General features: G+C 32.5%; 1 protein-coding gene across 2 annotated transcripts in view; it reads left to right on the top strand.

Annotated features, from left to right (window-relative positions):
* The first annotated feature begins 17,062 nt into the window (after positions 1-17,062).
* LOC118201300 (kelch-like protein 10) overlaps positions 17,063-23,266 on the top strand; it is a 59,341-nt gene continuing 53,137 nt past the window's right edge. For both annotated transcript variants that reach the window (XM_035373386.2, XM_035373385.2), the window contains exons 1-2: positions 17,063-17,193; positions 22,121-22,603. In XM_035373386.2, the coding sequence (XP_035229277.1) occupies positions 22,137-22,603 (467 nt within the window). In that variant the 5' untranslated portion in view covers positions 17,063-17,193; positions 22,121-22,136. The remainder of the gene's footprint in view (positions 17,194-22,120; positions 22,604-23,266) is intronic.

The raw sequence follows: 23,266 nt of genomic DNA, 5'->3' as shown, positions 1-23,266 counted from the left end.
ATTATGTTTTATTATGTATTCATCCATTATGATTATTAGTACCTCTTTTATATGTTGAAAATTCTATATTCAAGTTTATGTTAAATATAAACAGAAATTTTATATTAATGTATAATTTAAAACTGATGCAAAATTTGAATCCTGTAAAGAATATGTTAAAAATAGCCATCTTATGGCAATGTAAAAATTCCTATGTGTTAAAAACAAAATCCTAGTGGCCACTTAGATACAGCTGGTCATAAGGCGCTGGGTCTCGGAGTCAGGTATGACCGTCTAGCCCCCAACTAACAACTCGGGGGTTTTTACTCTAGACAGTGGCGGACGTGGTGGTAAACCAATTAACCTTTACAGTAGGGGAATGGTGCTTACGTCCTCCATTACCTGTTACTATAGTTAATAAATTTACCCATAAAGAAACTCCCCAGCTCGTGCCATACCATGTCAATGGGTGTGTTTATGTTAGCGTTACTATCAGGAAATCGCTGAAGGTATTATATGCATCTAGATAGGTAACCTGCTCAGGTCGTGAGTAGTACCTGGAATCAACTTTAGTTAGTAAGTTTGCTTTTAGTTAGTCACCACTGTTCGGGCCCTTCACGAAAGAAAGTTTGCAAAGAAAAAAATATAGTGTAAATATTTAAATTAAATGCATCTTTATCAAAGAAAAGAATGAAAATAACAGTGAGAAGCAGTATTTTAAAATTGTTTAGTCAGTTTAACCACAATCTTGATTCACAACTTTTATGCTAGAGATTTAAAAAGACTCCTAAAACTAAAGTTATCCGTTCCTAAAACTAAAGTAAAACTAAAGTTATCCGTTGTCATTCAATGAAATATTTAAACAATTTTAAACACGAAGAAGGAATCATAATAATATATATTCATTCTGATAACAATAGCATTGTATGTTTCCTTTTTATACTAAAATTTATAGATTGCAGTTGCAGTGAATTGAAACTTTTCATATAAAACGGAAACACACGTTTTATGTATCCTTGCTAAAATTTATGATTTTCTTCAGTGCAGTGTTTCTCCAAAACTGTTTCTGAACGACACGCAATAAAAATGTGATTTAAAATCATTATCCTTATACCAAATGTTCTTTTACGATATGCTTCTTATACAGCATAGCATCCAATTTCAGCTGGAATCCTTTAGAACGCTATAAACTGTGAAAGCTTGCCTACAGAGCGCACAGCTGTATTCGTCACTATCAAAAGACATCAGTAAACAATGGAAGTAGGCTTAAGTCACTTCAGCATAACGGGAATATCGATCTGCCTCGACGTATTGGCTTCAGAATAGATTTTCAAAGAGGTATAGGTAATATTTCATAGAATTTCATCTCTTTTCCGCCATGAAGCTTACAATGATTTATCGATATTTTATGTTGCAGCGATTTATTTCTCTTAAACAAATCAAATTCTATAAGCGGATTCCGTTTCCTCGAAATAAACAGAATATATAGTTTTGATCTGGATTTAAAAATTAATGAAAACTCATATTACTGAAGAACTATGGAAATATAATAGATTTTACCCAATTTTTGCCAAGAACAGTACTTAAGGGCGACACCTATAAACTTTAAATTATTAATCTGAGATTTATCAAATGAAAAAAAAAATATTCTTTCAAGGAAAAAGGACAACAGAAAATCAAGATTAAAATTAAAAAAAAAAAAAACTCTGAAAGATTCCAAATTTTAACGATCGCCCTAAAAGGTTTGTTAAGGTTTCTTAAGCTCTCACTGAGCTCGAATTCTACCAGTCTGCTGTTACACGCAGTCCTACTAACACATTTTTTTTCCTGTCTTTTTAGCTTTCAAGCATTATTTTTTCGCACGTACGCCATATGCAATTAAACAGCAAAATTACAAAAAATTTAGAAACAGCGTAGCACTATACATTTAGAATTCCCACTACAGCGTTAAGGCATGTATTTTTTGTTCTTTTTAATCTTTTCTCAGTTCATCATATTAATGTTCAGTTTTTCTTATTAAAAATGGTTTTCAAAATTTTTTTCTTTGTCTTTTTTCTATTAATGTTTCGTATGTTTATTTTATTAAAAATCACGTTTTTGCATTTATGTCACATTCCATTCAACAACAAAATCACAAAATATTTAAAAACAGCATGTCTTTAGCATTTCCGATAGACAGTCTCGCGGGCTGGAGATAATTTTGTTTTTCGTTCATGTTTCTCTTTGCTCGCTTTGAAATAAGTGAGTTTGTTAATCCAAAATTCGTTAGTTTTACGAAATACGAAGTAAACAATTAAAAAAAAAAAAAAAAAAAAAAATTCGAAATTAAAAAAATTCGCGCTTCGCGCGCCCATGCTCTGTTGAAGGGCTACGCTATTCAAGATTTGATGGCTCTAGGGACGTTTGTTTGTTCACATTGCCAGAAACATGCCTACATTATGCATATCCTTCATTATTTAATTTCTTTAAATATAATAGAGAGCATTAATATTTTTTGGCACCAATTTGAAAAGTGATGCGCCATTTATAGTATTTCAACGAAAAATTCCGTTTCGAGAGATGATTTTTATATAAAGCAGGGTCGATTTAAATTAATAGTGGCGACATTTTCCCTTTATATCGCCACGTATCTACTTCCGTCTGCAGTTTGTGGAAATTAAAAACGATAACACGAAACCAAGCAAGACTAGCCGTCTATGTCTTTAGCAAATGAACATATTGGCGCTAGATTAACATCAAATATGCAAGTACTGGTATTGAGGAAGAATTATGTAAAAGCAATATGCGAAAAAGCGCAAATTTCAAATCTAAACCTAATAAGAAATAAGGATTCCCTAAAATATTCCTCCTTTCCCCGAATCCTAGTTCATATATTCAAACAGTGTTATTGTGGTTAGTTGAGTCACTTTATTATCACCATTTTTAGTTACTAGCCGTTTAAATATATTCAAAATGTAAAGCAGTATGTGTTGGTAAAAATTTTGATTATTTTAGAAATTAAGATTATTTTAGAACAAAAGTTGAAAATAATTAATATGTATAAAAAGTTAAAATTGTAAAAAATATATTTATTTTTATTAACCACTTAATTTTATGCTAATTTGATTTACTGTACTTCTCATTTCCCATTCCTCTGCCAGAATGCAAATTTCTAGCCCGCGTAAATTCAAATGAGTTAGAAAGAAGACAGTATATAAAGGAAGGTTTTACTGGTACAATCAAAGCGTATTCCGCCTGTTGAAAGCCACGTTAGTTAACTGATTCTCTTTAGGGCAGTAGTCTACGGCATTAAGTTATTCTCGCCATCAGACTTGTCACACCGACAGGTCAGAGCGAACTCGAGCTTTCTCTAATTGTATAACCGTTCGGCTAACTAACATTTACTTAGTTAAGTCAATTTTATTATTTTTGATTTAAGTCGTATTCTTTTGGAAAATTCTGGTACTTTTCTACATTTTACATGCGAGTAAATAATGTTGCTTAATGCTTCCCTTATAAAATAATTATGTGTAAATTAAATAGCTGTAAACTCTCCCCGTTTTGTCCGTTGATTCCCCGTTTTTTTATCACATCTTCCGGTAGATCATTGAATCTCCAGGATTTTAATTTTTAGTTTTTTTCAAGGAAAATGTTTCCCAGCAATAAATGAAATTGAACTAATGAAAATTAAATTGCTAAAATTCCATTTTTCCATCCTTGGCGATTTTCACAACAGTGTTTCTTACTAAATTCTATTTCACCTAATTTGTCTTTATCTATTGTAGATATTTGTAGAACATTTTATGAAGATTCAGTCAGTGTTTAATCACTTAATATTTGTAGGTACTTATTTTGTTTCACATTAGTATATGCTATACTACTAAGTTTATCCACATTATTAATTTTATTATCTTCGTATTTACAAGTGCTTTGATAAATAAAACTTGCCTTCCCCACTTCGGATATTTTCAGCATGAAATAGTAAGAATATTACAACCAGAAAGTATCTGAAGCATGTAAATATAGAACACCTAACATAATGGTCCGAATCATGTTATAAATAAACTATAAGCTTAAACTATAACCTCACAAAGTGAACTGAAGTTAACTTGGAGTTCTTGTGAAACAGTGTTCTCGTTCCTCATGAAAAACTTCCAGTTTTGGGGTGAGCATCTGCCTGCTTTTTATATCTTAAGACTGAAGATTGGTCACTATGAAATAATACACATACATACATGCAATTATATAAATAATAATTACTGCTGTTTCTTCGAAGTTATAGTCAAGGTATTTACAAATTTGACTTACGTTAATTCCCCATAACTTGGGGGTACAACTTTTCTTCTTTCACAGATGATTATCACAAAGTAAAGGATAAAAAGAAGAAATAGGATTATTATACGACTTCACTTTCATTCACCGAAGATTATCAGATAATGTAAAGGATCAACAAAGAAAAAAATAAGGTTGCTGTCGAACAGAAGTCGTAAAGTAATCCTATTTCTTTTTTTTTTCCCTTTACATTGTATAATAATCATATGTGAATTTCACAACTTTTCTTCATTTTCATATGATTATCATACAGTGTAAAGGATCAGAAAAAGAAGAAATAGATAGGTTCATAACGCAAGAAATAGGTAGATCTTATATTAGAAAAGGCGAAGAGGAAAAACAATGTATGTAATGGAGAAGCACTCAGCTCAACAATGTTTACGTTTACAGAATGTTATTATATATTCGCTATATTATTTACATTTGAGATTTAAATTGATGAATATATCAAGATTTCTCCTCATATCTTCACCTGTGAAAACTGTCGACATTGTTCTGTTAATTTTTTAGTTCTTTCAGCATGTTTATTCACAAAGTTTATGTAATCTGCTCACACACAAAAATACTCAGTATTCGAAAATGATTCTCTGTTTTAAAGCCGAGAATAACAACGAATTTTAAAGCAATTTAAGATAGAAGTTTAAGTTTTAAGGCTTTTATTTTATAAAACAGGTAAGCTGTTATTTTATATGTATTTAAATTGGAAATTTTAAGATTCTAATAGTATAATCAATGAGGTGTTATAACCTTGATTATTAGCATCTAATTTTATGATTTGCAGTCTGCCAACTGTTTTGAGGTTAGTTGTAAGATATTAGGAGATGTATGAATTTTAAGGAAAACGTTACCTATTTTAATTATAATTTATTGTTACTTAAGTTGTTATTTCCAGCATTAGCAGTAACATTAGAGTGTTGGTTAATAGGATTCATAAAGGCAAAGAGAATAAAATGGCATAGAAAAATAACTGAATATGGCGTAGACGCACTGTGCTGATCAGTTTTTCAATTTACAAATTGATGTTTTCGAAAATAGAAGTAATCAAAAACAGCCTGAGAAAGAGATCATTGAAAAAAGTCTTAACTCTCTCCGTGCGATCCACTCGTTAGCATCAATATTAACACATTAAAAAAAATTTTGAGACTCATCATTGGGTTAGGAAACAAGGAGTGAATATTGTACAAGGACAGAGGTATGCTGGTTGGTCATTGTAATTTAAAGCATACATAAGCTTAAACTTTACCCTGCTTTCATACACCCCAAAGGTATGTGTCTATGATATGGGATTTGAGTTGAGGAAAAATCTTACCTTAATTTTACTTATTAGAAAGGTTAGTAACTATAGTATGGGAAACTATTTGAGCCAGGATTTTATTTTAGTTATATTAAATGTTAGTAACTAGGTTCAGTAAAGAGATTTGAGTCAAAATCTTATGTAAGTCTCAAAATATAAATACAGCTTTAAAGCTGGATTGATTCACTCATTTATAATTCTCCCTTTCTCATTCCCATGCAATTTATTCCGTAGCGAGTTACAAGCATTTGCTTATTTCCTTCGTTAGAAAATTGGGAGCTTGCTAGAAAATGAATGAAAAAGACATAAAAGTAAAAATACAAGTGATTCAAACCTTTATAGCAATTATTTGATCTCGAGAAATGTATTGCGCATATTGTAAAGCAAATATATTACATAGTAAATTATTAAATAGGAAATAAAAATAGTAAAGTAAGTACATCGGTATGTTGTGAAGTAAGTAAAGTAGTAAAGTAAATATAAAGTAAGTATGTTGTAAAGTAAAATATATTATAAAGTAAACTATTAAATATAAAACAAAAGTGGTAAAGGAAATTTTTAAATATAAAATACTTAATAATTTTGATTTTATAGGTTGTAAAATCGAAATTATTAAATATTCTTATGATTTGTGTTTTCGCTACATAATTCTTCTAATAAGCTGTATAGAAAAAATTAGAGGAAATTTCCAAAAATAAATACTTGCTCATTGAAATCAGCAGTCTCTTTTCTCCCAACCTGAATCATGGAAATTTCAAATGTTGCCCAGTACCTTCTTATGACAGCCTTTTAACCTCGGATTACGTCTCTCCATGGTTTGAAGGGAAATCAAAATTAGACGCTATTTGAGGAGTGAATTACGGATGGAAGATATGTATCGGAACCGATGCAAAGAAGCGATTCACTTTGCTGAACGAATGATAAGCGCTCCGGTGAAAACGAAAAGGTAGTTCTTTAATAGTTCACGGAAGTTGTTGTGGGAAAGCATGCCAAAAAATGCGATTCCTTTTAATGTAAACACTAGAATTCTTTCCTTTATTATTTACCGGCTCACCAGCGGCCGGGTGGTAAAGTCGCTGAACACTGGTAGTTCGGTCGGAGATTCGAATCCCGCGAACGGGCTGGCTGCATGGGTGTTTTCGTGGTTTTCCCCATGTGTAACGTGTATACGAGCCAGTTACCCTTAGAAAGTCAAAATGGTCCCTTAGAAAATGTCCACGAAGGCATCCCTCCCCTTAGGCAGATAGCCCTAGTGTGCTTTGCCATAATTAAATAAACCAAACCAAAACCTTTATCATTTACCGAAAACGTCTCTGACCTATTTTTTATGTGTGTATGTGTTATGTATGTATAAATGTGCGCTTTTGATTTCCTTGTGTTCCATCTAGTATTTAAAAGACGAAGCATTAAATAAACCGACGTATCTCAGCGAAGCTGACCATCCCTGTTTGCAATTGGATAGAGTTTGTTTCACCTCTGGCAGTGCGAGAGTCTATTTGGAGTATGTAGATTATAGGAACTACCTTCTCGGATTTCCATCCATCAGCGTTCCAGCGCTAGTCGCAAATTTTGGTCCTTCGAAGGCGTGATTATTCACTCTTTTCATCGTTCCTTCTCTAGGCGCTGATCTTATTCTTGCGGTGTCTTCATTATTCGCTCTTTCCATTGCTCCTGCTCTAGCCGCAAATCTGGCTCCTACAGAGTCCTGATTATTTGCTTTTCTTGCTTCCTCGGAACTGTTCCTTTGAGTTTCCGTTTGACTCTTTGAATACTGTGTCACAGTATAGAAATGTATATTAGGTATTACCTTTTTTGTACAATATTACTGTAACAGTTATGTAAAATAATAAATTATATTTTTATTTATTTACTTATTTTACTAACGTCTTGTAATCAAGAGCTGAGAATTTCTCTTTAATCTTCTTTATAATAAGTATATATTTACTTATATACATAAATTTTTCCATCTAACGTATTTTTTTCAAAGCTTCAGAATAAAATGTGGACCCAACGGAATAGAAAAAAATTGAGTGATATTTGGTATCATTTTGTCAAATTAGGTGAAAAAACGAAAATGCCGGTATTGTCAGCAGACAATTTTCTATTTTTGGGGATCTACCGTAATCTAAAAATTTATTTTTACTCTGTGTTTTGTAGTAGCAACAAAATTTCAATAACAACAAAATAATGTAATCATTAACAAAAGTGAGTTTAGTTTTCATTATTTTTTAACGTTTAGAACTTTTTTTATTCAAGAATTTTATTGTTGTTTTATGTAGAAAGGTTTTTTTTTTTTTTTTTTTTTTTTTTTTTTTTTAAACGAATCTCAAAAGCGCTGTTGAAAGAAATCAGTCCAGGTGGTAAGCTTTTTGCTTGAGTTGATTCCAGATATCCCAATCCTTGTTCAACTCTTTCTGTTTTTCTCCTATCTTTGCACACTGCTCTTGATCTACGCCTGTTAAACTCCGTAAATTTACCGCTAATTGCGCAAATAAGGTACTGTTTAAGTTACTGAGGAATTAAGGCACTTCAAGATAATTCTGATGTATCTTGTAAGCAATTGTTAACTGACCTTTACCATGACAAATTACAAGCTTGAAGAAAAACTCGACGCATCTAACGGAGATAGCGAAGAAGAGCAAGGCCGAAGCAGCCTTCTACATCCATTCAAGAAAGAGAGAAGAGGGGGGTTAGACGATAATTTGTGCAAGGGATATGAATAGGAGAAGAAGACAAGCTTTTGTAGACATAATGTAAACCAGCCTCGCTTGCCTCAGGCAGATTTCGAATGGAACCAAATATGCGGAGAAACAAACCCTCAGGCACTTGCGAAATCCATTCTACCTGAAACGATACTGAAGCTCCAAGCATAAATCTGCTATTTGCAAATTAACTTTTGCTGTTATTTATACCTCGATTTTTTTCTCCGATTTTACAAAAACACTTTTGTTACTATTATATTTATATTTTAATGTAATACTATATTAAATTATGGTTTAATTTTAATTGTCTGTAGTAATACATTTCTATTTTCAATAAATTCATTTATGTAATACTCATTATTATTGAAAAAATGAAATTATCGCGAAGAGCATTATTAATATATTGAAAATTGATGGATCTGATAAAGTTTGGTTTTTTAGAAATTTTGGGCAGCCATCAGTTTTTAAAAGTTTAAGTCGCATTGCATAAGAAAACTTCATACTGAGATACTTTCAAATGTTTCTGATTGCTTTAATAATCTGAGCTATAGTTTTAAAATAAAATGTGCCAATGAGAGCTACCGTTCAATCGTTAATTACATGTCATTGTATCTCATGTCATGAAATTGATTGACGAAATTAAAGTTGGCAACTTAAAGATATTTCTAACGTGAAAGAAGTAAGAATTAAAAGTTTCGTGTAAAGAAATCACGTTTTTAAATCAATCAGTATAGCGCTCTGACAGGTTCTAAGATGTTGCTGGCTCTTTTAGATCGCATTAATAGATAAATTTCAAGGCCTGTCATTACGCCTGTAAAATTTGTAGACACATTACAGATTTTCGACTCAATTTTCCTCCATAGTGTTGCTCACTCGTTGAAGCTTTACTTCTTCTATGCTTTGATTTAAGAGCTCGCTGCGAGACTTGCATGACAATTAAATAGTCGAAGGTCAAATGCGACTGTTTGCTTTCATGATAAGAACTCATTCACCATTTCATTAGCGTTAGTATTCGCTCAGATTAACTTCATGCGTATCAAGTGTGGGACTGGCTTTGTTTACCAATCTTCGATTGAATTTTTAACTGACTTATTTTGCTACAATGTTTGCCATAAGCCTCGTCATATTTTGTATTAACCATTTTCTTACGATTAAGAGAACTTTTCAAAATATTTGGTGCTAAAACCCAAAATTAAAAACTTAATTTTAAGTTCGTAATGCGACAAAATTGTTACAATCCATTTCTATTACCATGGGAAGTAATTTCTCATATACACATCATACCATCATATGATCAGATCTGTTACATTAACATAGGCTGGAAATTAAATGGGAGATTAATAAATTACAACTGAGTCCAATAAGTTCACTGGTTTTTAAAAGAATGTTAACATCTGCAAGGTGGGTTTGTTGCAGCCGACGGCAACCAAAAAACGAGGTGTGGAAGTACATGCCTATACATAAAATTTTTTAACGTTATACGGCTATTCGTTTTTGAGTTATGCGAGGTATATACATGCGTGAGATACATACGAATACATTTGACAATCCGCTTTGGAAGAAAGAGTCCTTTATTCTATCCGTTCGTACAGTTGTCATGCAAATATATCGTTCAAATGGATACGAGAGTATTCAAAATGGATATTTTCTTTGAAATAATGATAGCCGAAAATTTTTGCGACTGCAATACTTTCTTTACTTCGTACAAGGAAGTGAAAACACCAAAACAGAAAAGCAGACCAACAGACTGTATGTATGTTACTTCACTCCATATCGTACCGCATTATTAAAGTACGCATAATATTAGTGACTATGTGAAGGTACATTATACATTAATTTGGAAACATATGTTGCATTCATCTTAATAACTCGGTTTAAATTTTGCGTGGCTTGTTATGCCCAGATATTAATTACTTAAATTAATTGCTTTTAAAAGCTCGTTAATTCCAATTGCGTAGTTCTCTATCAGAATTTGACTTCATTAAGAACACTACGAGGCATTCTATGCAAAATAAAAATCTGAATATCATGGAAATGGTTACAGAAATTTGCATTAAAAGAGAAGTCTATACATGCTTCACAAGGCATACAAAAAGCCCTTTCACGAAACTTACATGAAGCTATTATTAACAAAATGGTAAATATTGGCTGCCTTACAACAGTAATCAAAATTACTCATAGTTAACTGAATCAAAAATATTTTTCAGGTTAAAATTGGAAATTCTATCTCTGGTACAAAATTAATTACTGGCATCACCGGCACATATCCTTGAGTGCCTGGAGTTGTCTCTTGAAGACCTTATTACAAGTCTCCTGAGCTTGTTTTCGATTTTCTGAAGGTGAATGGATTCGTGGACCTCGTCTAGTATATTCCTAGACATGGAGATTAGTAACAACAACAGAATTAATTAAAACACATGTACCACAGCGATTAGTCCTCAGTTTCGAATTTCTTTAATATTTCCACTGATGAACTTCCCGCTCCACTTGGAAGAATGGTAACCAAGTATTCAGGCGTTATCGTAATGATTACAAAATCAATAAATGTAATCGACTCCTTTGATAAATTACAAGTTGTTGTAAACATAATAAATTATCAATTAAAATAATCTTGAATTAAATAAAATGCTGTGTTTCGAGACAAAATAATTTAAATCAAGAACCAGATCCTCCTATTATCCAGATCATCATATTGTATTGATAATAAATTCGCTCGCCAAATATATAGGAATTATTATTCATTTGAAGCTTAATTTTTGAACTTTTTTAAAACAAATGATAATTTAAAAAAAAAACAAATTCATAAATATTTATGCCTTAATAAGAAGGCAACCTAGTTTGTCTATTTAAATAAAAAAAAAGTCTATTTTTCACATATTAAGTAAAAGATAAAACTGATTATGAAGTATGTCAGCCTCATCAAAGCAACATTATTACGAAGACATCGAAAGAAACTTCCTGTACCAAAACAAAACTTTATGTGTTGTGGCAATGTTGAGTACATATGGGTTCGTAACATATTGATTGGAGACAGAATCGATTATAGATTGATAAAAATTATTTTACCAAAAGAAACACTTCGCAGTTCTGGAATTTTCCATAACGATACTCGTACAGCTCTATTGAGTATCACAGAGTACAATCAGTAATTACACAAAAAACTAATATGAACGTTAAACACAACGCAATATAAAGCGCGTCTATGAAGGCGAAACACTTGCGAATATCTCAATACTGCAAACTCATCTCTAAACTAATAACTCCTTTAAAATTCATGTTCTATCCGTTCTTATATAGTTTTCCTTCAGCTGCTGATAAATTTCTAGTACCTTCTACTTCTTGAAATTACTGGAAGGAATATGAGAACGGCAAAAAATACAAAAGCAATTACAGTTATTTAATTACACTACCCATTACAGTTGTATAGGGATCGGACCAAAATGTCGCTAAATGTTTGCCACGTTTGGCGACGTTTTGTGCTTGATCGCCAAATTCGGTGACAAAAATTAGTCGCATTAACTATCTCCAGCTTGGCGATATCTCGCCAATTTAGCTAGATAGCCATTTACTCGATATTAAATAGACTTGCCCTTGTATTCCTATTTTTCTGGCGGACAATCGTCTCTTTCAAGCATGTCATGTTACATTATACAAAGAAATATTACAATTCACTAAAAATCATTTACATATGTGTAAAATTCTTAACAATGAAAATTCTTAGTTTATAAGAAAATTACAAAACCCATAATTATATTAAATAAATAAAACTGATGACCAGATTTTGAAAGATAATGCATAATACTTGCTTGCATAAACTATCCCAGAAATGTGTGACGATGTCACAAGATGTGTTCCCTAAGATATCGGTACTCTGCTGCGTTCATTAGATGTGGAAATTCAAGATCCTGTGATGTTACACACGGTGGGACGAACACAGGAACTGCTTTGAACATGTCACACAGTCAAAAACCCAAAGATATTGTATCGTTTGCATCGTTTGCGCTGAGATCAACGGTCAGAAGTTTGACCTCTGATTATTTCATACTTGACACATCACACGATATCAATGGCTACTGGCGTATCGTCTGCAGAATTCGATAATGTAAAATATTACATACGAATTTTGCATATATGTAAATAGTATTAGGAAAATTAAATCTAAATTGTAGTATCTCTTGTATAATATAACATTAAAGTCGTCAAGAATGCAAAGCATCGCCTGAAATAAATGGTTACAGGGGTAAGCGCATTTAACATTAAGGGCTATCTCGCCAAATTTGGCAAGAAAGTGCTACAAGTCGCCAAACTTAGTCCTATATTTATGTAACTGTAACTTGACTGACTATATGTAACTGTAACTGTATCTGGCTCTGGCCCTATATACTGCAACAGTGTATGCCTTCTAGCAACTTCGAGAAAGCGAAGGTACTGGAAATTTCTTGCTGAACGAGGTAAAATAATATATACGTCCAATGGAGAGCATCATTTTTCAGTTTAGTTCAACCCTGAGTTCAGAGTTTAGCCCAAAGTATTGAGAGTACTGAAAGATTACTGTTCGAGCTTATGCACTTGAGATTTTTTCATCGCCTTGTATTAAACGTTCTGAGTAGTTTTAAGTGATCATTACTGATTGTGTTTTGTCATACTGAGAAAAGCTGTAATAATATTTTTGTGCGAAAAGTTCCAGAATTGTAAAGTTTGTTTGGTGGCTGGAATACATTTCATAAATTTCTGTGTGCATTCAATTCATTAAGAACCTGTGCGCACGTAACAATATTATGGCAATAGAATATATATTTTAATTTTCGTTATGATAGTGAAGAATACCGTGATCTTTTGTCCACTATTTGTGCATCTTTCAGTAGCCTCATGTTCCTAATATTTATTTTATCCTCTCATCAACCACACGATGCTTTCATACCTCATTTGTAGTTACTGAGAAACATAAATGTGTTTCCCAGAAGCTTTTTACTTTCGCCCATACACTTTTACCTATTTACCTTGTTTTATTCTTACACATACAACTCTTAGGAGTCGTTTTTCTGAACGTTTGAATGAATTCAGAATTACTCACAAAATTTAAACAGGCTAATAAGCCCCTTTTTCAAGGGACCAATTGGCTCTTTCCGGAGAGTATACTAAAGCATTGAATGTCGTAGCCATAAATTTTCGAGCATATATCAGGTGCTCTCGATATTTGAAGATGGTGATACCCATCTGCACACATAAGTGTTCGTTAACGAAATCAGTTTTATCTTTTACTTGCGCTTAGATTCTGAAGAAAACAAAATGATAAAAGGATCGTGTTAACAGCAACTAAGCTGAAACATGTAGCGGAAAACGTACTTTCGTTTGATTTTAAAATAATAAAAAGTATTAGGAATTTTACATATGCATAGTAATAATAATAGATTGCTCATTGTGCAATAAAGCCTGATTCCAGTTAGAAAGTTGGCAACAGCCATAAGAGTGTCAAAACACACAATACTAATTATCATAATTGTTATTTTTGTATTCAAATTATACATTGTTGTTTCAAATCTGAGCATCATTGACACCATAAGCGTTTTTAAAGACAATTCTCATGCTATATACTTAAAATTACCGAAACATGGAAAAGATATTCAATACAAATTATGTAATAAACTTTAAATAAGAACTTTAAACTGTATCTAACATATGGGTCATCTCATTCCATATAGTATACATCCATGTCAAAACATTAAATAATTTTAAACGAAATTCCAACTTTAGAAAAGTTCAATTAATTGTGATATTTTTATTGCCACTTTCTGATAATTTGCACTCTTATGAAAAGTTTCCAACTCATTGATGACCGCGGGAATTAGCAAAATAATCTCGTTTGGTTTGGTTTGGTTTATGTAATTATGGGAAGGCCTTAAGAGCTACCTGCATAAAGGAAGGGATGATTTCGTGGAGGACTTGTCTAAGGAAAACTGGGTCGTATAAACGTTACACATGGGGAAAACCACGAACACACCTATGCAGCCAGCCCGTTCTCGGGATTCGAACCTCAGACCAAACTACCAGTGTTTAGCAACTTAGCCGCTCGGCCGCTGGTGGGCTCAAATCTCATTTGGATAACTTTGTGCTGTAAGTTTATTTTATTCATAAATAGTAAGAAGAAGCCTTATGTGAGAAAAAAGAAAAGTTACGCACAAAAATAAAACCGATACAGCCAACATTTATATTTTTAGAGCCAGTAGATACTGTTTAATTAAAGATGAGGCGCAAATCCATGCATGCATACTATACACGTGTACTAAACTACATGTATAGCAAGCGCATGCACGGAGTCACTGTTATCGCATTTATATCATGTATTTAAGAAGGAAACTAACTTTGTGACTTCTCAACTTTATTATCTATATTCGAAAATATACCAAAACAGAGCAGTTATGTTTTCGAGTGTCGAAATCGGGAAGCATATAATCAAGAAATAGATATTTATTTCATTTTATTAATTTTACATCTTCCCATCTATTTAAAATTTTAATACAGCGACCATAATATTTACGATATCTGACTTAGAAAGTGTTATGTGCCTTTTTGGGGTGACACATAACACGATAATAAAATTTCTTAAATGGCTAGCCTACTCCTATCCATACAAAACATTTGCGTTGTGTTAAATTTTACCGGATTAACCCGTAATTCAATTTTAGGTGACCTGGTGAATGACATGATTAAATCAAAAAAAGTCATACACTTAAATATTTCAATGAAAATAAATTTGTTTATTGGAAATGAACATCCATTAATCTCAAATATCATGTGATAGTACCAAATAAAAAAAGTAAAATAGATATTATAGTTATTAAAGATATTCCCGGGAAATATCAAAAAAATAAATTCAACATAAGATTATATCTAAATTGTAAAATTTTACCCTTAATACAAATAGGTTTCACATTTTCTGTAGACTTATTTTTCCATATTTGCACATAAAAATTTAATTCTATTATTAATTCTATTAAGTTTAACATATTTCTAGACATTTTCTTTCACAGGTTTTCTATATGACAAATTTCAATTTCTCATATACAATTGAATTTACACCCTTATTGCACACAAAAAAATCAGTTATCCAAAGGGAGAGCAACCTTAACAAAATTACCAGGAGGAATTATATTCCACAGAATTTATACCAGAGTAATGACTTAATGTACCGACTATTAGAACTAATTTAAATTTCAGTGAACACTCCTTTTACTGCAGAACTACAAGATATATATTTTTTTACATTCTGAACCTTAACTATTACCTTTAGCTGAATAATTCAGTTTACTCTAACGGTTCTTCAAATAATAATAATAGTAACAATAAAACAAGGTAATTTTTTTAAGAATGAGCTTTTAGAACTTGAAGTATTTTACCAGATAACTCTAATAATAATAATAATAATAACGAACCAAATTAATTTTACTTCTCTTTTTTTTCTTAGGAAAACTTCTAGGATATTATTTACATTAATAATTCCAAGCAAAAAAAAAAAAAATCACTTTATGCATACCTCATTTTTATCTAATTCAATTGGAAGAATATTTTTTTTTCCTTTAACAATTAACATCACCCACACCTATAACACCTCCGCGAGATCTTGTAAACCTTAAGATTTAAGAAATTATCTGAATTTAATGAAATAGCAAGATAAAATTTAAGTAGAAGCTGTAGAAGGTTAGACGCAGAATTAAACGCATTAACTTGTTTATGCAAATTCTAGTTGCTAACGCCTAAGTTTTTAAGCTGTGGCTTTTTTGCCAACAGTTAGAGAGGGAGAAAGTGAGCCGCCTTACCATTGTATTGTACGCGAGTTTCCAATCCTCAGCTGCTGTCCGCCTTTAAGGCCTGAGGTTTAGTCCTCTTGATATTTAAAACGTATTGTAGTTTAGGCAGTTTGCGTACTACATACGTAATAATTTAAAAAAACCAGTCTTAGCGTTAATTAATGGTGTGTAAAGCACTCGCAGTTAACCCTTCCTTTTAGTTAGTTTGTAGTTTTTTTTATTATTTTTTATTATATATATATATATATATATATATATATATATATATATATATATATATATATTTTAAGTTCAGACCACAAGTGAATGGTCTCTGTATCCCGAAGTGCGGGAGCACCAGTAATATCGGACAATAAAAGGGTAAAGTTAACCCTTCCTGCTTGTGTCGTCCATTCCACACATATTTGAACATAGCTTGAGTAAGCTCCTGTTTCTATTGAGGACACGTCATATTCCCGAAACAAATCAAAAGATATACAAGTCCTGATAAGGCCCCAAACTATTTTTGGAATCAAAAATATATGTTACTATATCTATTGTTTTTCGTTATAGAAGTATTTCGCCAACGTTGTTGCTGCCATATTTCTGAAAGTTGCATGCCGGGTTATATTTTACCTCAAAAGGTACGGAAATAGCATAAAATTAAATGACTTTTTTTAACACGCATTTTACATATTTCATTGACATTTTGCTCTAAATAAAACACTAAATTTGTTAATTTTAAAGTTTATTTTCATGGAATTTTAAGATATTTATCAATTAAAAGGAAAAACTTTTTCATGTTATCTTCTTTAAATATTTTTGGTTTCTTTTCAGTTAAATTTTATTCTGTTAATTCGGATATTAAAATCGCGTGTTATCTTAATATTGGTCTTACCTACACGAGGAGTTTAAGATTGTTTTAAGGTTATGTTCACAACAGAAATAAGTTAAAAAAAATCAATTCCGTTTATTTGATTATAAATAGCTACGATTTTACCCTTCACACTTATTACTTAGTACCACTTTTAAAATCTATAACTAGCGTTAAACCTCAACGTAAATACCATATTACTTTAACGGCTTCTTCAGTGACAATGCATTATAGGACTTAAATCAGGTAAAATGTGAAAATTTATTATAATAATTTTAACAAGGATATTTAATATAAAATAAGGTGCTACTTTGGCAGATGGTTGCACGGATTTTGGCGATAATCTTAGTTTTTTTTTTTTTTTTTAATTAAAGTCAACTGCATATTAAAAGCATCGCATTTGCTTCGTTTATTTAGTAATGTATTTAAATTCATTCATTTTATATAACTGATATTCATAGACTTATGACATGAATAACAAGTTCAGTTAAAATTTTTCATTAGAACTTCTTTGTACGATTTTCATAACTCATTGTGAATTTATGTTCTTAACTTTTAAACTGGGTATACTTTAGCGATGGTTAGAGTTTTAAGTATGAAACAGACAACTTTCAAACATCCCTCGTTCTTCAGTAATCTATCTGCGTTCAGAACCAAAACAGTCTTTGCTGAGTCTCAGTGTATAAAGATTCTGACGAGCTAGGAATCTACTATCTAAAAGAGTGCTTTGTTTCCCTACAAGTAATGAAGTAAGAAGTTTTGCAGCGTGCTTCATTTAGCTTTGAATCTAACTGAACATTTATAAGGTCGTTATATCCTAGCAAGTTTCGTGTGTGGGTATTTAAAAATTATTGAAATGTTATTTTAGTAATAATAACAAAGAAATTTTACACTATGTATTTTGAGTTCTTGTCTTCTGTAGCGGCCTTGGTGAAATTATTGATTTGGCGCATTTTTGTCTTGGCGAGAAGGGTTGCGATCTATGCATGTGCGGGAAACAAACGGTTTAAAATCCGAATATTTTCTGTAACTGCATAGCGTTTTTTTTTACTGTAAAATACTCACTATGCTTACTAGTTTCGATCTTCTATCAAAAGAAAAAGAACTCTGAAGTCTTAGGCATTATTTATCAGCAGTTGCCATATTGGCCGTAGTGTAGAATTAGGTGCCCCTTCGATTAGCGACATTTTTTTTTTTTTTTTTTTTTTTTTTTAAGTTTGGCGATGAAACCTAATTTCTGGTTACCGTGATAGTTTTAACTTTGTTTTAGCTGCCTGATTTTTGTAAAGGAAAATAGATTGATGTGTACATGGACAAATTTAAAGCAGTGCGAAATGCCTAATTTGGGCAATTCTAGGATGATTTTAAAGTGAAAACACATCGATATGTACATGGACACAGAGCTTGTACAATTCTTTGACTTCTTATTTTATTTTTGTGTAACGGCCATCTTGAAATTGTGCCTTCCTGGCGCCGATCTTGGCGTCAAAAAAGAATCGCCAAAAAACAAGGGGCACCCAATTGTAAACTTTTACCGCTGTATTAAATAAAATAATAAATATAATTTTCACGAAGGTTTAGCAGTAAATAGAATTGCCCGACATATTTATAGATGTTGTTATTTTAAACAAATTGTTTAAGTAATCGTACTGAACAGATAATTAGGTACTACTTGATTTTCATTGCCCCGTAATCAAAACAGCGCCAGCTTTTAACTACTCGCATATAATTTGTGGCTGCCATACCTTCGCGATTGCTTGTAATATGATAGCAAAAGTCTTATCTTCCTCAAAAGATTTCAGCCACATGAATTAGGAAAGATACACATCTCTAGGTGATGTAGAGCCGTACCGCTTTGCTACTTTGTTTCCTCATTTAACAGAACGCTATATTTTTCCAATTTTTTGACACATTTTGGGATGAGCATCCGTTGTAGAATCAACAAAATTTAACGTGTGATTCGCAGTTGAATGACTGCAACAAGCCTTTTCATGTCCGTCTGTTTTATAGGTCGCTACAAATTTGTATATACTGTCGATCCATCTAATACCTGGTCTACAGTCGTTGATATCCGTGTGCTTGCTATTTGAAATCTAACAAGACTAGCATTTATTTACATTTGAAACTCTCAGTAGAATAGTGAATTAAATCAGTTTGTGCACCATCTTTTAGAGTCCAGTAGGAACAAAAGTTATTTTTCAATTTTTTGCACTGTATATTTGGTCTTCCTGCCCATTGGCCGAATTTTTTTTTTTTTTCCTTTTGTTCGTAGAAACTCAATCTTAATTGTAAAAATTGTTGTTTTTAACTGTATAAGGTATTAGAGATTTTTCTGCTTCTTACAATTTGTAACGAAGATATTTCGAGGTTTTATGTATTTTTGTCTTGCCGCGAAATGAGAACTGAATTGATTGAATGAGAAATATATGTATATAATTTAATAGGCCTTACGTGGTATCCACATCAGATATTTTTGTTTACAACTTTTCATTTGCACCTCCTCATACTTTCTTCTACATATAGTTTCATTTCGTGGCCATTTACGCATATTTTATGCTTTATTTACCTGAACTATTATGAAAACATAAATATTCGGTTTGGAACTTACTTGCTTCGAATAAAATTTATTTTCTCTTAAAAATGTTTTTTAACAAATATTTCTCACCAATTCAAAAAGTCGCCAAAGAGTTGAAAACTTTTCGTGGGGCCGCGAATAATCATAACAATTACCTGAAAACTTTTTAATTTGGAGTTTTGCCTAAAGTTAATGCACTTGGCATGAGTCATGGTTAAGGTGTGTAATGAATTATATTATAATTGATATGTTATATTACGCTAGTAATTAATTATATTATTAACGTATGCATTATATTATGTATCTGATGAATTATATTATTAATTAATGTATTAAGCATGTAATGAATTATCTTATTAATTAATAGAAATGTAGTATGGCCAAATTGACCGTGAAAATTTTAAGAAATAAAGAAAAAAGGAAAATTGTTGAATCCCTGTGATATACTCGTTCTGCCTTCTTTCTTCTGTACACAAAATCAACACCACTTCGTATTTTTAATGATTATTCCTCATACATAACTATATATTAAACCGTAAAAACTACACTAACTGAAGTGTGTATATTAATTATATTATTTACAGAGTATCTTCGTTTTCACTTTTGGCTTCCAAGCGCCCTCCTCTGTTCCGCTTCTCTCTAGGTCTCTCATTCTAAGAACTAAACTTTAGCCGCTTCACTGACAAAAAGATAGCGTCCCTTATGTGTTTCGTTGTTTGACGCTACCAGTACGTCACAATCCCCCTTGTGAGAATTATTTTATTCATCTGGGTTTAGTATTAATAAATTTCCATAAAATTCAGCTTTATAAAATTAATGTAATAATACAATATATAGAATTTATTACAATACATACAATAATTAATACCATACATACAGTTCATACACCTTTCTATTGTTATAGTCTGTTACTTTAAAATAGAAACTTAAAGGTTATTTTTCGCCTCTCGAATCGACTTGTAATCATGGGGAAAACAGTTGCGGAAAAAGAGATCAAGTCGCAGAAATTCCTATCTCCCACTTCATTTCAGTTGTGTTTCGCTACATGAAAAGTGCGCTAATGAAGGTTTACTTAACCTGCAGTCTCAAAGTCCATGGAAAAAGCGGTGATGATGACACGAATGAAAGATAACAAATGTCAGGCTGAGGACTGGCAACGGTCTTGAGGATCCTGTTTTAGTCTATGTATTCAGCAAGAAGAACTTTATCATACGAAGCTTCTTTGCTGTCTGGTGACAGTTTGTTTTTTTACTCTTTGGCTTCTTGGGATAAGGAACCCCGAAGCGGGGGATGCATAGTTTATTTTCCTACCAGGGAAAGATGATGCAGAATATGAGTTTCTATGTGCAGCTCTCGACAAGGTTTAGTTATGGCTCCTCAAATCAACAAATTGGTTAGCGACCCCTTGGACCGCTTATAGAGAGAAGCGTTAATAGCGTAAAGTTAATAGCCCAGGTTCTTGAGCTCTTTCTCTGGTGTTGTGTCTCTATGTCTAGTGATTTTATGCTACACAGATCATGCTTCCGCGTATTTCATTACTGTATGTCTTCTCGAAATCCTTTATCGTCTGAAGACTGAGAGGGGGTATTTACGTATTAACGCAGCCATCTTAGAAGTCGCCAAATTTTCAGAACGTGTCAAACTCTGTAAAATATGCGTATTATCGTTCTTCCGACTACTAGGCTCATCACAGTCCTTTTGTCAAGCAACGGAACCATTTAGGCATGCGATCTTTTTCGTTGCATTCCAAGTTCCAACGCTTTTTACAAGTGAATCGTAATACTTTGTGCTTTAAACTTAGTTTTAAAATAGCAGCTTGTAAAATTTGCCAGCAATGGAAGAAAATGTGGCAAAATTTTACAGGAATACAGAAGTTTGTGGAAATTTTTCTAAGGGAAACAACGAGAAAATACGTTTCCTTGACAGCTATTGTTGCCGAGATTTGCACGAAGCCCAGTTTTCGAAATTCTCTCTTATGTTTCTTAGGCGAAAACAGGTCACGGTGTACTTCGGGAGAACAGCGCAAAAACTGCAAAAAGGTTTAAAGAAGAATTTTTTTTTTTTTTTTTTTTTTTTGTATGACATAAAGTTGATAATATTTGGCGACTTACAATAAATACCGACATTTTGGGAATCTCTCCAAAAACGACACGAGAACCTCCAACTTGCGAAAAAATTGCTCTAGGGTGGTTACATTAATACGTAAGTACCAATATGTGAATTATTTAATTTCCAAAAAACCCGGTTACAGTAAGAATATAACAAATGAAATGTAGTAATGGATAAACTACAGGTAACAGTCACCGTATTATTCCTTTAAAGAAACCTACTACATTCCATTAGGAATACTTAGTAATAGTAACATTAAAATATCTAATAAGATATCTTCATATCTACTTCCCTGTAAATTAGATCTCGCCCTTTCTTATTGTTGTCTCTACTACTCCTTAAAACTCAAATCATCCATTAATTTTAAAATTTTCAGTATCTTCCGTTAAACAGCTAGAGAAGGGGGAATGTGCGAGAATACTGTAAATCGTAATGTATTTACCAAAACCTCAAATCTGGCTCTTTTCGTCTGAAACTTTTCATTTTCAGCAATAACTCCAATAAAATGCCCGATGAAGTGGAATTGGATACCGAAATTATGCGAACGCTTAATCGGCTGCGAATGACGGGAAAGTACTGCGATGTCGTCTTGGCCACCGAAGATGGAGGAATGTTCCGCGTTCATAAGGCCGCCATGTGTTGGTGCAGCTCATACTTCAGAACCGTCTTCACAACATCACTGGCAGACCTAACTAGTGGAGACAAATCCAAAACTAGAAATTTCATCCTTATACCTAACGTTTCGGCTTCGATATTAGAAACTATTATACACTATGCATACAGTGGGAAGACATTGGTTAATGAAGATAATGTAAATGAACTTCTACCTGCGGCAGATCAATTCGATGTGGAAGGCATGGTGGACTATTGCACGAAGTTCTTGCTGAAGAGCTTGTCAGCAGAGAATTGCTTAGGAATATGGAGATTTGGCAAAGATTATTTCATAAAGTCTTTAGAACAAGAAGCGTTCAGGTATGTAATTTTTAGTGACACTTTATAGCAGGGTTTCTCAGAGAGGTCAGTCTTGATCTCCCGGTGTATGATAAAATTTTAGAGGGGGTCAATGATGATCAAGTGGTCAAGTAGGAGATGATAGCTGAATATGCACCGGCTCCATTAATCGGCATACTAAACATATTGTCGATCCTTCCATTACATGGTCTGCAAGCGTTGATATCTGTGTGCTTGCTTTCCGATTTGGAACCTGAATAAGAGAGGTCCGGCTACTTTGACGGTGTAACCCGGCAGTTGTGGAAGTATGCTGTCAGCGTTATTTCTTCGCCGCACGAGTAAATTCTTATCAATTTCAAGAATTTTACAGGACCAGCTATTCGTCCTCTAAATTAATCTAGACAGTCGTAGCATTTTGACACACATTGAGCTATTTATCACCCACTTAAGCGATGTTAGCTCTCCTGTCCAACAACAGATGAAACGCAATGCTGTTACGAATGGTATACTGGAATCACTAAACCAGTGTCGGATCGAACGCTTTTTTTTTTTTTTTTTTTGTGTTATGTTTACAAATTTTCATGTTGCGCCTACGTATACTTTTGTTTACTTATAATTCCATTCCTTGACCATTTATGAATATTCCATTGCGAGGTAATTTATCTTTTTCCTGGCATCTTCCTC

Source organism: Stegodyphus dumicola, chromosome 6, assembly GCF_044657685.1.
Source record: "Stegodyphus dumicola isolate Sdum_Otavi_A_Nest chromosome 6, ASM4465768v1".
Classification (NCBI taxonomy): domain Eukaryota; kingdom Metazoa; phylum Arthropoda; class Arachnida; order Araneae; family Eresidae; genus Stegodyphus; species Stegodyphus dumicola.
This window is presented reverse-complemented; position numbering and strand designations above follow the sequence as displayed.